Consider the following 14,259-nt stretch of genomic DNA (forward strand, 5'->3'; position numbering starts at 1 on the left):
GGGGGGATTAGTGAGTGAGGGGTGAGTATGGGGGATAGTGAGTGAGGGGTGAGTATGGGGGATAGTGAGTGAGGGTGAGTAATGGGGGGATAGTGAGTGAGGGGTGAGTATGGGGGGATAGTGGAGAGTGAGGGTGAGTGAGGTGAGTATGGGGGATAGTGAGTGGGGGTGAGTATGGGGGATAGTGAGTGGGGGTGAGTATGGGGGGAGTGATGGGGGATATGGGGGATAGTGAGTGGGTGAGTATGGGGGGATAGTGAGTGGGGGTGAGTATGGGATAGTGAGTGAGGGGTGAGTATGGGGGATAGTGAGGGGGGGTGAGTATGGGGTAGTGAGTGGGGAGTAGTATGGGGATAGTGAGTGAGGGGGGAGTATGGGGGATAGTGAGTGAGTATGGGGATAGTGAGGTGAGTATGGGGGGATAGTGAGTGGGCGTGAGTATGGATATGGGGGAAGTGATGAGGTGGAGTGGGGGGGGGGGGTGAGTATGGGGGATAGTGAGTGGGGGGTGAGTATGGGGGGATAGTGAGTGGGGGGTGAGTATGGGGGGATAGTGAGTGAGGGGGGAAGTATGGGGGATAGTGAGTGAGGGGTGAGTATGGGGGGATAGTGAGTGAGGGGTGAGTATGGGGGGATAGTGAGTGAGGGGTGAGTATGGGGGGATAGTGAGTGAGGGGGGAGTATGGGGGGATAGTGAGTGGGGGGTGAGTATGGGGGGATAGTGAGTGGGGGGGTGAGTAGTATGGGGGGGAATACACAGTTTGGGGGGGGGGGCGGTACGTAGATAAGGTAGAGAATGGCCGTTGCTATAGGAACTGACCCCCTGCTCGTGCTCAGGTGAAACTGGACATGGCTGACCTGACTAAGATCGTGAAGTCACAGAAATACTCACTGAATGTGGATGTGGAAGGAGGGAAACTGGTGGTGATGAAGAAGGTGAAGGAGTCTCAGGAGGACTGGAACACGTTCACTCACGAGAAAAGTGAGGAATTTGTTATTGGGGGCCCTCTAACTGCCCCATTGCCCCCCCCCCCCCCCGGCCTTCCTGCCCAACACTTCCACTCCATCCCCTCGTTATGTGAGGTGCAGTACCACCTTCCACCAGCTCCCAGGGCCCATTCCTCCCATAGATGGCAATAGAATAGCGCCTCCCCCTGTGGCTGAGCTACAGATCATTCACATGGAACTGGCCGGGCCCTCATGGGATCAGCAGGGAGACTCCTGCTCGCTCACATTTAGACTAAAAAAATAGTATACTTCCCCTTTAATTGCACACTGGGGCATTTATAGGGGATATTCCTGCAGGTTTGTTTGGTCTGTGTAGGAATTCCCTGTGCCAGGGCGGGGCATCTTATGGCCGATACCCCCAGCTTTATAGCCCTCCATTACCTTAATGGGCAGGCCAGCAAGGCTCTAGAATTAACCTGTTCACTGCCAAGTTTTTTATAGCCAACAATAAAGAGGCACAGACCGGGAGTCTCTGGTGCCCTCTGCTGGCGCAGGAAGGCATTACAAGAGCTTGTTATTATGATGCAGAGGCAGTTTCTGGCCAAAGAAGCACCTATTGGGGCAGATGGTTACTGGCCGGTTCTGGGTAATGTACTGACCCTCTTTTGTTCCAGTCCGACAGCTGATAAAGTCCCAGCGGGTGCCCTGCAAGCTTGGCATTGTGTTTGAGAAAGAGAAAGACAAGACGCAACGCAAGGACTTCATCTTTGTCAGCGCCAGGGTAAGAGGCTTTATGTGCCCCTTGGGTAGCAGTATGGCAGCTCCACCCCATAGGGATAAACACACAGGAATGTACCATCACACTGTGCTGATAGGGGGCGAGGGAATGGGAGGTTCTGTTGGTTGGAATCTCACCGGAATGTTCCATTTCCCGTACAGAAGAGGGAAGCCTTTTGCCAGTTGCTGCAGCTGATGAAGAACAAACACTCCAATCAGGACGAGCCGGACATGATCTCTGTCTTCATTGGAACCTGGAATATGGGTGCGTAAGGGGAGGGGCCTGTATGTGGGTGGTCCAGAGGCATTGGCATTTATGGGATCAGAGGGTGGGCAGCAGGAGGCGTAACTGGGCTGTTTTGGGCAGGGGGGTGTAACTGGGCTGTGTTGGGCGGGGGGGTGTAACTGAGCTGTGTTGGGCGGGGGGGTGTAACTGAGCTGTGTTGGGCGGGGGGGGTGTAACTGAGGCTGTGTTGGGCGGGGGGGTGTAACTGGGCTGTGTTGGGCGGGGGGGTGTAACTGGGCTGTGTTGGGCGGGGGGGTGTAACTGAGCTGTGTTGGGCGGGGGGGGTGTAACTGAGCTGTGTTGGGCGGTGGGGGTGTAACTAGGCTGTGTTGGGTGGGGGGGGTGTAACTGGGCTGTGTTGGGCGGGGGGGTGTAACTGGGCTGTGTTGGGCGGGGGGGTGTAACTAGGCTGTGTTGGGTGGGGGGGGTGTAACTGGGCTGTGTTGGGCGGGGGGGTGTAACTGGGCTGTGTTGGGCGGGGGGTGTAATTGGGCTGTGTTGGGCGGGGGGGGGTGTAACTGGGCTGTGTTGGGGCCGGGGGGGGTGTAACTGGGCTGTGTTGGTCGGGGGGGGAAGTGTAACTGGGCTGTGTTGGGCAGGGGGGGGTGTACTGGCTGTGTTGGGCGGGGGGGTGTAACTGGGCTGTGTGGGCGGGGGGGGTGTAACTGGGCTGTGTTGGGCGGGGGGGGTGTAACTGGGCTGTGTTGGGCGGGGGGGGGTGTTAACTGGGCTGTGTTGGGCGGGGGGGGTGTAACTGGGCTGTGTTGGGCGGGGGGGGTGTAACTGGGCTGTGTTGGGCGGGGGGGGTGTAACTGGGGCTGTGGTTGGGCGGGGGGGGTGTAACTGGGCTGTTGTTGGGGCGGGGGGGGTGTAACTGGGCTGTGTTGGGCGGGGGGGGGTGTAACTGGGCTGTGTTGGTCGGGGGGGTGTAACTGGGCTGTGTTGGTCGGGGGGGGTGTAACTGGGGCTGTGTCGGTCGGGGGGGTGTAACTGGGCTGTGTCGGTCGGGGGGGTGTAACTGGGCTGTGTCGGTCGGGGGGGAAGTGTAACTGGGCTGTGTTGGGGCGGGGGGGTGTAACTGGGCTGTGTTGGTCGGGGGGGAAGTGTAACTGGGCTGTGTTGGGCGGGGGGTGTAAACTGGGCTTTGTTTTGGGGGGGGGGTTGTAACTGGGCTGTGTTGGGTTGGACCAGGCGGGGGGTGTAACTGGGGCTGTATTAGGCTGGGGGGGGTGTAAACTGGGCTGTAATAGGCTGGGGGGGGTGTAACTGGGCTGTATTAGGCTGGGGGGGTGTAACTGGGCTGTATTAGGGCTGGGGGGGTGTAACTGGGGCTGTATTAGGCTGGGGGGTGTAACTGGGCTGTGGTTGGGTTGTGGGGGGTGTAACTGGGCTGTATTAGGCTGGGGGGGGTGTAACTGGGCTGTATTAGGCTGGGGGGGGGTGTAACTGGGCTGTATTAGGCTGGGGGGGGTGTAACTGGGCTGTATTAGGCTGGGGGGTGTAACTGGGCTGTATTAGGCTGGGGGGGTGTAACTGGGCTGTATTAGGCTGGGGGGTGTAACTGGGCTGTATTAGGCTGGGGGGGTGTAACTGGGCTGTGTTGGGTTGTGGGGGTGTAACTGGGCAGTGTTGGGTTGAACCAGGCGGGGGGTGTAACTGGGCTGTATTAGGCTGGGGGGGGGTGTAACTGGGCAGTGTTGGGTTGAACCAGGCGGGGGGTGTAACTGGGCTGTATTAGGCTGGGGGGGTGTAACTGGGCTGTATTAGGCTGGGGGGGGGGGGTGTAACTGGGCTGTATTAGGCTGGGGGGGGGGAACTGGGCTGTATTAGGCTGGGGGGGGGTGTAACTGGGCTGTATTAGGCTGGGGGGGTGTAACTGGGCTGTATTAGGCTGGGGGGGGTGTAACTGGGCTGTATTAGGCTGGGGGGGGTGTAACTGGGCTGTATTAGGCTGGGGGGGGGTTGTAACTGGGCAGTGTTGGGTTGAACCAGGCGGGGGGGGTGTAACTGGGCTGTATTAGGCTGGGGGGGTGTAACTGGGCTGTATTAGGCTGGGGGGGGGGGGTGTAACTGGGGCTGGTATTAGGCTGGGGGGGGGGAACTGGGCTGTATTAGGCTGGGGGGGGTGTAACTGGGCTGTATTAGGCTGGGGGGGTGTAACTGGGCTGTATTAGGCTGGGGGGGGTGTAACTGGGCTGTATTAGGCTGGGGGGGGGGTGTAACTGGGCTGTATTAGGGCTGGGGGGGGGGTGTAACTGGGCTGTATTAGGCTGGGGGGGTGTAACTGGGCTGTATTAGGCTGGGGGGGGGGTGTAACTGGGCAGTGTTGGGTTGGACCAGGCGGGGGGTGTAACTGGGCTGTATTAGGCTGGGGGGGGGGGGGTAACTGGGCTGTATTAGGCTGGGGGGGGGGTAACTGGGCTGTATTAGGCTGGGGGGGGGTAACTGGGCTGTATTAGGCTGGGGGGGGTAACTGGGCTGTATTAGGCTGGGGGGGGGTAACTGGGCTGTATTAGGCTGGGGGGGTGTAACTGGGCTGTATTAGGGCTGGGGGGGGTGTAACTGGCAGTGTTGGGTTGGACCAGGCGGGGGGTGTAACTGGGCTGTATTAGGCTGGGGGGGGGGTGTAACTGGGCAGTGTTGGGTTGAACCAGGCGGGGGGGTGTAACTGGGCTGTATTAGGCTGGGGGGGTGTAACTGGGCTGTATTAGGCTGGGGGGGGGTGTAACTGGGCTGTATTAGGCTGGGGGGGTTGTAACTGGGCTGTATTAGGCTGGGGGGGGTAACTGGGCTGTATTAGGCTGGGGGGGGTGTGTAACTGGGCTGTATTAGGCTGGGGGGGGGTGTAACTGGGCAGTGTTGGGTTGGACCAGGCGGGGGGTGTAACTGGGCTGTATTAGGCTGGGGGGGGTGTAATTGGGCAGTGTTGGGTTGAACCAGGCGGGGGGTTGTAACTGGGCTGTATTAGGCTGGGGGGGTGTAACTGGGCTGTATTAGGCTGGGGGGGGTGTAATTGGGCAGTGTTGGGTTGAACCAGGCGGGGGTGTAACTGGGCTGTATTAGGCTGGGGGGGTGTAACTGGGCTGTATTAGGGCTGGGGGGGGTGTAACTGGGCTGTATTAGGCTGGGGGGGGTGTAACTGGGCTGTGTTGGGTTGAACCAGGCGGGGGGTGTAACTGGGCTGTATTAGGCTGGGGGGGGTGTAACTGGGCTGTATTAGGCTGGGGGGTGTAACTGGGGCTGTGTTGGGTTGAACCAGGTGGGGGGTGTAACTGGGCTGTATTAGGCTGGGGGGGGGGGGTGTAACTGGGCTGTATTAGGCTGGGGGGGGGTGTAACTGGGCTGTATTAGGCTGGGGGGGGTGTAACTGGGCAGTGTTGGGTTGGGGGGGGGGGGGCAGGCACACAGCCTGTATATGGGAGTAGCCCTGGGCTGGGCCAGTAAATATGTGTGGAGACCCAAAATCCAGTATCCTGTCTGGGTCCCCTAAATCTTATCTCCATGGAAACATATCTGCTATTTACAGTTCTGATGTCATGTGACCTTATCCACAGGAAGTGTTCCCCCCCAGAAGAACATCACTTCCTGGTTCTGTTCCAAGGGCCTGGGCAAGACTCTGGACGACATGGCAGTGACCATCCCCCATGATATCTATGTGTTTGGGACGCAGGAGAACTCCATGGGGGACAAGGAGTGGGTGGACTTCCTGCGGGGGGTGCTGAAGGAGTGCACGGAGATCGAGTATCGGCCTGTGAGTAAATCCCACCCCCTCATAATAGGACACGCCTCTTCCTGGCCCCCTTCACTCAAGGGGATGTTCACCCCACAAATCTCAGACAAGTTGCAGTTGCTCTTTGTTGTTCTAGTTTCTGACTGTTCTGCTTGTCTCTCTCATCCTGCTGTGTCTGGTTGCTAATGTCCTCACCTTAGCAACCGGGCAGGGGTATGAATGCATGTATAGGAAAATAGATAAGTGATATGGCATTGGTACAGTACTAACAAGCCTGTTTCTGCTGTCTTGTTGCTGGGGTGTCTGACCATAGTAACCACATCAAACATCATGCAGGAGGGAGAAGCCTAGGGCCAGGATGACTAAACCATTGCCAAATTAAGGACATATTTACCACACAGGTTCTCCAGGGCAGTTACCCATGGCAACCAGTCAGCAGTTCTAGGTAGAATAACGAAAGCAAATCTCTGATTGGTTGCTGCAGGTTAATGCCCCAAATTGTGCCCATTGTTGCATTTCTGGGCCTCAGACTCCGCCCTGTGCCACTGTCTCAAGGGGTAAGATTTTATATGAACCCACTCTCACAGAGGGTTCCCCCTTACAGGACAGGAAGCAATGAGTGCACAGTAATTTGCTTCCCCCCAGGACTTTGTGCAGCAGCAGTATCGCAAATAATCCTGCAGGAACATTTCCATGTGGGGTTTCTAAATACAGTGTGTTTGTGTGTGTGTGCGTTTATATATATATTTATAATTATACACATTACAGCGCAAATTAAAAATAAAGACCAACTGCAATTTAACCATTGTCCCTTGATCAGATTTGTAGCTGCTGCATTTTGCCTCTGCTTCTGTCTGTAGGTGGCCATGCAGTCCCTGTGGAACATTAAAATCGTGGTGCTGGTGCGACCGGAACACGAGAACCGGATCAGCCACATCAGCACGTCCAGTGTGAAAACTGGGATCGCCAACACCCTGGGTGAGTGCCCCAACCCCTGCCTGCTTGTGGGCTGAGCCCCACCTACTGCTTGTTCAGCTAATGTTACTGTTATAGCAAGCAGTATGGCAGCGCCGGATTTACACTTGCTCTAATGGCGGAATATTCCATTCTCTTTTCTGCCCCCAGGGAATAAGGGAGCCGTGGGGATCTCCTTCATGTTCAATGGGACGTCCTTTGGTTTCGTGAATTGTCACCTGACATCAGGGAATGAGAAGACGTCGCGGTAAGGCAACGCCTCTAGGTGCTGCATGGGGGGCCCTGGCCTATAGAGTCAACTGGGGGGTGCAGAGGGATCACAGCAAATAGGGTGCTGTCTACTCACATCTGCACAAGTCCTGGGGGGGTGCAATAACGGATCTGTTGCAGCCCTAGGGGGAAGAATTTCCATTGGCTGCTGGGAAGCAATACTGCACCCAATCATCTATAAGTGGAGTAACTGTTACCTGCAATACCTGTTGGGTGCAGCACCCCACAAATAGATGGGGGGTTATCATTAGTAGTTGGTTTAACCCTGGATAGAAAGGAAAGGCAGGATTATATATTAATCATACCCCGCCCACTACTCCCTGCGTCTCTCCCTGCGTCTCTCCCTGCGTCACTCCCTGCGTCTCTCCCTGCGTCTCTCCCTGCGTCTCTCCCTGCGTCACTCCCTGCGTCTCTCCCTGCGTCTCTCCCTGCGTCACTCCCTGCGCCTCTCCCTGCGCCTCTCCCTGCGCCTCTCCCTGCGCCTCTCCCTGCGCCACTCCCTGCGTCTCTCCCTGCGTCTCTCCCTGCGTCACTCCCTGCGTCTCTCCCTGCGTCACTCCCTGCGTCTCTCCCTGCGTCTCTCCCTGCGTCACTCCCTGCGTCACTCCCTGCGTCTCTCCCTGCGTCACTCCCTGCGTCACTCCCTGCGTCTCTCCCTGCGTCTCTCCCTGCGTCACTCCCTGCGTCTCTCCCTGCGTCACTCCCTGCGTCTCTCCCTGCGTCTCTCCCTGCGTCACTCCCTGCGTCACTCCCTGCGTCTCTCCCTGCGTCACTCCCTGCGTCACTCCCTGCGTCTCTCCCTGCGCCTCTCCCTGCGCCTCTCCCTGCGTCACTCCCTGCGTCACTCCCTGCGTCTCTCCCTGCGTCTCTCCCTGCGTCTCTCCCTGCGTCACTCCCTGCGTCACTCCCTGCGTCACTCCCTGCGTCTCTCCCTGCGTCTCTCCCTGCGTCTCTCCCTGCGTCACTCCCTGCGTCACTCCCTGCGTCACTCCCTGCGTCTCTCCCTGCGTCACTCCCTGCGTCACTCCCTGCGTCACTCCCTGCGTCTCTCCCTGCGTCTCTCCCTGCGTCACTCCCTGCGTCACTCCCTGCGTCTCTCCCACAGGCGCAACCAGAATTACCTGGATATCCTGCGGCTTCTCTCGCTGGGGGACAAGCAGCTGAACTCCTTCGATATCTCCCTGCGCTTCACCCACCTCTTCTGGTTTGGGGACCTCAACTACCGACTGGACATGGATGTACAGGTGCCTGAGCTCTGTCTGTCATTCTCATAAAATGTGATAAAGCTGCTAAAATGTGAGAGTTGTAATGAAGGAGGGACCCCCAGAGTAAGGCCGAGGTCCCTTATAAACCTCACATAGAGACTGCTGGCAGCAGCGACCCCTGGTGGCCAGATTGCCCGGCCCTAATTTCCCAGTAAAGGTGGCCATACACGAGCAGATCCGCTCGCTTGGCGACAGGGCCGGAACTAGGGGTAGGCAGAGTAGGCGCCTGCCTAGGGCACAATCACTTGGGGGCGCATATTAAAGGAAAAAAAAAATCTTTTTTTTTTTTTTTTTTTTTAGTTTTAACAGTATTTATAGATCACCACCTTGGCCATTATAAAACCGCCGCCCAAACCCCCCTCTGGCATAATTACCTTTTCTTTAAATGTCCCAGCAGCAGGAACGGAGTGCACCTTCCCACCCTTCCCTATACTGGCGCTTACCTCCGTGCGCCTGTATGACACGCATGCGTATTGGGCACGCCCCCCCCTACGCATGCGTGTCATTGAAACACAAGGCGCCAGAAGGCGCATGGGTGCGGCGGCCGTCGGTTCAGTTGTGCTGTGGGCTGGCTGAGTGAGCAGGACTGCTGGCCTTGGCTGACTGGGACTGGAATTTCGAGACACTGCTGCTGCTGACACAGGTACAGATGCTGGGGCCTGGCTAGGGGCGCAATATGAGGGGGGCTTGGCTGCTGGCACAGTACAGATGGGGGGCAATATGAGGGGGGCTGGGCTGCTGGCACAGTACAGATGGGGGGCAATATGAGGGGGGCTGGGCTGCTGGCACAGTACAGATGGGGCAATATGAGGGGTGGCTTGGCTGCTGGCACAGTACAGATGGGGGGCAATATGAGGGGTGGCTTGGCTGCTGGCACAGTACAGATGGGGGCAATATGAGGGGGGCTGGGCTGCTGGCACAGTACAGATGGGGGGCAATATGAGGGGGGCTGGGCTGCTGGCACAGTACAGATGGGGGGCAATATGAGGGGTTGGCTTGGCTGCTGGCACAGTACAGATGGGGGGCAATATGAGGGGTGGCTTGGCTGCTGGCACAGTACAGATGGGGGGCAATATGAGGGGGGCTTGGCTGCTGGCACAGTACAGATGGGGGCAATATGAGGGGTGGCTTGGCTGCTGGCACAGTACAGATGGGGGGCAATATGAGGGGTGGCTTGGCTGCTGGCACAGTACAGATGGGGGCAATATGAGGGGGGGCTTGGCTGCAGGTACAGTACAGATGGGGGCGCAATATGAGGGGGGCTGGGCTGCTGGCACAGTACAGATGGGGGGCAATATGAGGGGGCTGGGCTGCTGGCACAGTACAGATGGGGGGCAATATGAGGGGGGCTGGGCTGCTGGCACAGTACAGATGGGGGGCAATATGAGGGGGGCTTGGCTGCTGGCACAGTACAGATGGGGGGCAATATGAGGGGTGGCTTGGCTGCTGGCACAGTACAGATGGGGGGCAATATGAGGGGTGGCTTGGCTGCTGGCACAGTACAGATGGGGGCGCAATATGAGGGGGGCTTGGCTGCTGGCACAGTACAGATGGGGGGCAATATGAGGGGTGGCTTGGCTGCTGGCACAGTACAGATGGGGGGCAATATGAGGGGTGGCTTGGCTGCTGGCACAGTACAGATGGGGGGCAATATGAGGGGGGCTGGGCTGCTGGCACAGTACAGATGGGGGGCAATATGAGGGGGCTGGGCTGCTGGCACAGTACAGATGGGGGCAATATGAGGGGGGCTGGGCTGCTGGCACAGTACAGATGGGGGGGCAATATGAGGGGTGGCTTGGCTGCTGGCCACAGTACAGATGGGGGGCAATATGAGGGGTGGCTTGGCTGCTGGCACAGTACAGATGGGGGGCAATATGAGGGGGGCTGGGCTGCTGGCACAGTACAGATGGGGGGCAATATGAGGGGGGGTTGGCTGCTGGCACAGTACAGATGGGGGGCAATATGAGGGGTGGCTTGGCTGCTGGCACAGTACAGATGGGGGGCAATATGAGGGGGGTTGGCTGCTGGCACAGTACAGATGGGGGCAATATGAGGGGGGCTTGGCTGCTGGCCACAGTACAGATGGGGGGCAATATGAGGGGGGCTGGGCTGCTGGCACAGTACAGATGGGGGCAATATGAGGGGGCTGGGCTGCTGGCACAGTACAGATGGGGGCAATATGAGGGGGGCTGGGCTGCTGGCACAGTACAGATGGGGGCAATATGAGGGGGGCTTGGGCTGCTGGCACAGTACAGATGGGGGGCAATATGAGGGGGGCTGGGCTGCTGGCACAGTACAGATGGGGGGCAATATGAGGGGGGCTGGGCTGCTGGCACAGTACAGATGGGGGCAATATGAGGGTGGCTTGGCTGCTGGCACAGTACAGATGGGGGGGCAATATGAGGGGGGCTGGGCTGCTGGCACAGTACAGATGGGGGGCAATATGAGGGGGGCTTGGCTGCTGGCACAGTACAGATGGGGGGCAATATGAGGGGGCTGGGCTGCTGGCACAGTACAGATGGGGGCAATATGAGGGGGGCTGGGCTGCTGGCACAGTACAGATGGGGGCAATATGAGGGGGGCTGGGCTGCTGGCACAGTACAGATGGGGGCAATATGAGGGGGCTTGGCTGCTGGCACAGTACAGATGGGGGGCAATATGAGGGGGGCTGGGCTGCTGGCACAGTACAGATGGGGGGGCAATATGAGGGGGGCTGGGCTGCTGGCACAGTACAGATGGGGGCAATATGAGGGGTGGCTTGGCTGCTGGCACAGTACAGATGGGGGCAATATGAGGGGGGCTTGGCTGCTGGCACAGTACAGATGGGGGCAATATGAGGGGGCTTGGCTGCTGACACAGGTACAGATGGGGGGCAATATGAGGGGGGCTGGGCTGCTGGCACAGTACAGATGGGGGCAATATGAGGGGGGCTGGGCTGCTGGCACAGTACAGATGGGGGCAATATGAGGGGTGGCTTGGCTGCTGGCACAGTACAGATGGGGGGCAATATGAGGGGTGGCTTGGCTGCTGGCACAGTACAGATGGGGGCAATATGAGGGGGGCTGGGCTGCTGGCACAGGTACAGATGCTGGGGGCGCAATATGAGGGGTGGCTTGGCTGCTGGCACAGTACAGATGGGTGGCTTGGGTGCTGACACAGGTACAGATGCTGGGGCCTGGGGGCGCAATATGAGGGGTGGCTTGGGTGCTGACACAGGTACAGATGCTGGGGCCTGGAGGCGCAATATGAGGGGTGGCTTGGGTGCTGGCACAGGTACAGATGCTAGGGCCTGGGGGCGCAATATGAGGGGGGCTTGGTTGCTGACACAGGTACAGATGCTGGGGGCGCAATATGAGGGGGGCTTGGCTGCTGGCACAGTACAGATGGGGGGCAATATGAGGGGTGGCTTGGCTGCTGACACAGGTACAGATGCTGGGGCCTGGGGGCGCAATATGAGGGGTGGCTTGGGTGCTGGCACAGTACAGATGGGAGGGCAATATGAGGGGTTGGCTGCTTCTGGCACAGTACAGATGGGGGCAATATGCTGGGTGCTGGCACAAATACATGGGGGCAATATGATGGCTGTTGGCACTGGTACATGGGGGCAATTGGGGGCTTTTTTTATGTGGCATGATAATGGCAGCTACCCATTTTTTAGTTCTATCTACTTGGGCCATGGCTGGGCTTCGGGTGGGGCAATACATGTGACTGGGGCTGGTTGCTGCTGTGCTGGAACTGATTAGGGCTCTGGCACACGGGGGAGATTAGTCGCCCGCGATTAACTCCCCTGTTCGCGGGCGACTAATCTCCCCGAGTTGCCTACCCCTGCCATCCCACCGGCGATGGCAGACGCGGCGGCGCAAATCGCCGAAAAAGACTCGGGAGTCTTTTTCGCCGATTTCCGGAAATTGCCCCGCCGCGTCTGCCATCCCGCCGGCGCCTTACATGTTATGTTATGTGTGCTGTGACTAGGGGGTAGGGGCTTTTGTTTTAGCACTGAGAAGGGTTATGGGGTGGTGTTTCATGTGTGCTGTGATTATTTTGTTTTAACTTTGGGCTGATGTGCTGCCTGTGACTGTTTTGTGTGATTTATTATAAAAAATTAAAAAATATACTTTAAAATGCAGAAATAAATGCCAGATTTGCCAAGATTTAATAAGAACCTTTTTGATGTTTTTAATGTATGGAGCTAAATATTTTTTCACTAAATGGGCTGTTAATAAGAATTTAGTGTGCCTTAACTGTAAATCATCAGGCCATTCGTGTGACATAGGGCTGGGCTTCAGATCTCACTGTTTTGTTGCTTATCAATATGATGTTTGTGCCTTTATAATGTTGATCATGCCTCGTGGCTCTGGGTATCATTTTTATGCCTGTCCTGCTCTGTGTTGTGTCTACCATTCTGTGATGTACATAGTGACAATTTGCAGTTGGTCTTGATTTTCTTTGTGATTTTTTCAATTATGTAGATTTTTGTTTAGCAGCTCTCCAAACATTTCCAGCAGCTATATGGGTGCTAGGGACCACTTTAAAGGAACAGTAACACCAAAAAATGAAAGAGCTTTAAAGTAATAAAAATATAATGCACTGTTGCCCTGCACTGGAAAAACTGGTGTGTTTGCTACAGTAACACTACTATAATTTATATAATAAGCTGCTGTGTAGCCCCGGGGGCAGCCATTCCTGCACTGGTACAGCTGGGGTGTTTGCTACAGAAACCCTACTATAGTTTATATAGATACCCCGCTGTGTAGCCCCGGGGGCAGCCATTCCTGCACTGGTACAGCTGGGGTGTTTGCTACAGAAACCCTACTATAGTTTATATAAATACCCCGCTGTGTAGCCCCGGGGGCAGCCGTTCCTGCACCGGTACAGCTGGGGTGTTTTGCTACAGAAACCCTACTATAGTTTATATAAATACCCCCGCTGTGTAGCCCCGGGGGCAGCCGTTCCTGCACCTGGTTACAGCTGGGGTGTTTGCTACAGAAACCCTGACTATAGTTTATATAAATACCCCGCTGTGTAGCCCCGGGGGCAGCCGATTCCTGCACTGGTACAGCTGGGGTGTTTGCTACAGAAACCCTACTATTAGTTTATATAAATACCCCGCTGTTGTAGCCCCGGGGGCAGCCATTCCTGCACTGGTACAGCTGGGTGTTTTGCTACAGAAACCCTACTATAGTTTATATAAATACCCCGCTGTGTAGCCCCGGGGGGCAGCCATTCCTGCACTGGTACAGCTGGGGTGTTTGCTACAGAAACCCTACTATAGTTTATATTAAATACCCCGCTGTGTAGCCCGGGGGCAGCCATTCCTGCACCGGTACAGCTGGGGTGTTTGCTACAGAAACCCTACTATAGTTTATATAAATACCCCGCTGTGTAGCCCCGGGGGCAGCCGTTCCTGCACTGGTACAGCTGGGGTGTTTGCTACAGAAACCCTACTATAGTTTATATAAATACCCCGCTGTGTAGCCCCGGGGGCAGCCGTTCCTGCACTGGTACAGCTGGGGTGTTTGCTACAGAAACCCTACTATAGTTTATATAAATACCCCGCTGTGTAGCCCCGGGGGCAGCCATTCCTGCACTGGTACAGCTGGGGTGTTTGCTACAGAAACCCTACTATAGTTTATATAAATACCCCGCTGTGTAGCCCCGGGGGGGCAGCCATTCCTGCACTGGTACAGCTGGGGTGTTTGCTACAGAAACCCTACTATAGTTTATATAAATACCCCGCTGTGTAGCCCCGGGGGCAGCCGTTCCTGCACCGGTACAGCTGGTGTGTTTGCTACAGTAACACTACTATAGTTTATATAAATACCCCGCTGTGTAGCCCCGGGGGCAGCCATTCCTGCACTGGTACAGCTGGGGTGTTTGCTACAGAAACCCTACTATAGTTTATATAAATACCCCGCTGTGTAGCCCCGGGGGCAGCCGTTCCTGCACCGGTACAGCTGGGGTGTTTGCTACAGAAACCCTACTATAGTTTATATAAATACCCCGCTGTG

General features: G+C 56.8%; 1 protein-coding gene across 1 annotated transcript in view; it reads left to right on the top strand.

Annotated features, from left to right (window-relative positions):
• Positions 1-14,259, top strand: part of inppl1 (inositol polyphosphate phosphatase like 1) — a 49,600-nt gene that overhangs the window by 22,037 nt on the left and 13,304 nt on the right. The window contains exons 9-15 of the mRNA XM_031897428.1: positions 838-982; positions 1,623-1,729; positions 1,888-1,990; positions 5,566-5,762; positions 6,602-6,719; positions 6,867-6,963; positions 8,092-8,230. Coding sequence (XP_031753288.1) covers positions 838-982; positions 1,623-1,729; positions 1,888-1,990; positions 5,566-5,762; positions 6,602-6,719; positions 6,867-6,963; positions 8,092-8,230 — 906 coding nt within the window. The remainder of the gene's footprint in view (positions 1-837; positions 983-1,622; positions 1,730-1,887; positions 1,991-5,565; positions 5,763-6,601; positions 6,720-6,866; positions 6,964-8,091; positions 8,231-14,259) is intronic.

This window comes from Xenopus tropicalis, chromosome 2 (assembly GCF_000004195.4).
Source record: "Xenopus tropicalis strain Nigerian chromosome 2, UCB_Xtro_10.0, whole genome shotgun sequence".
NCBI classification, from domain to species: Eukaryota; Metazoa; Chordata; class Amphibia; order Anura; family Pipidae; genus Xenopus; species Xenopus tropicalis.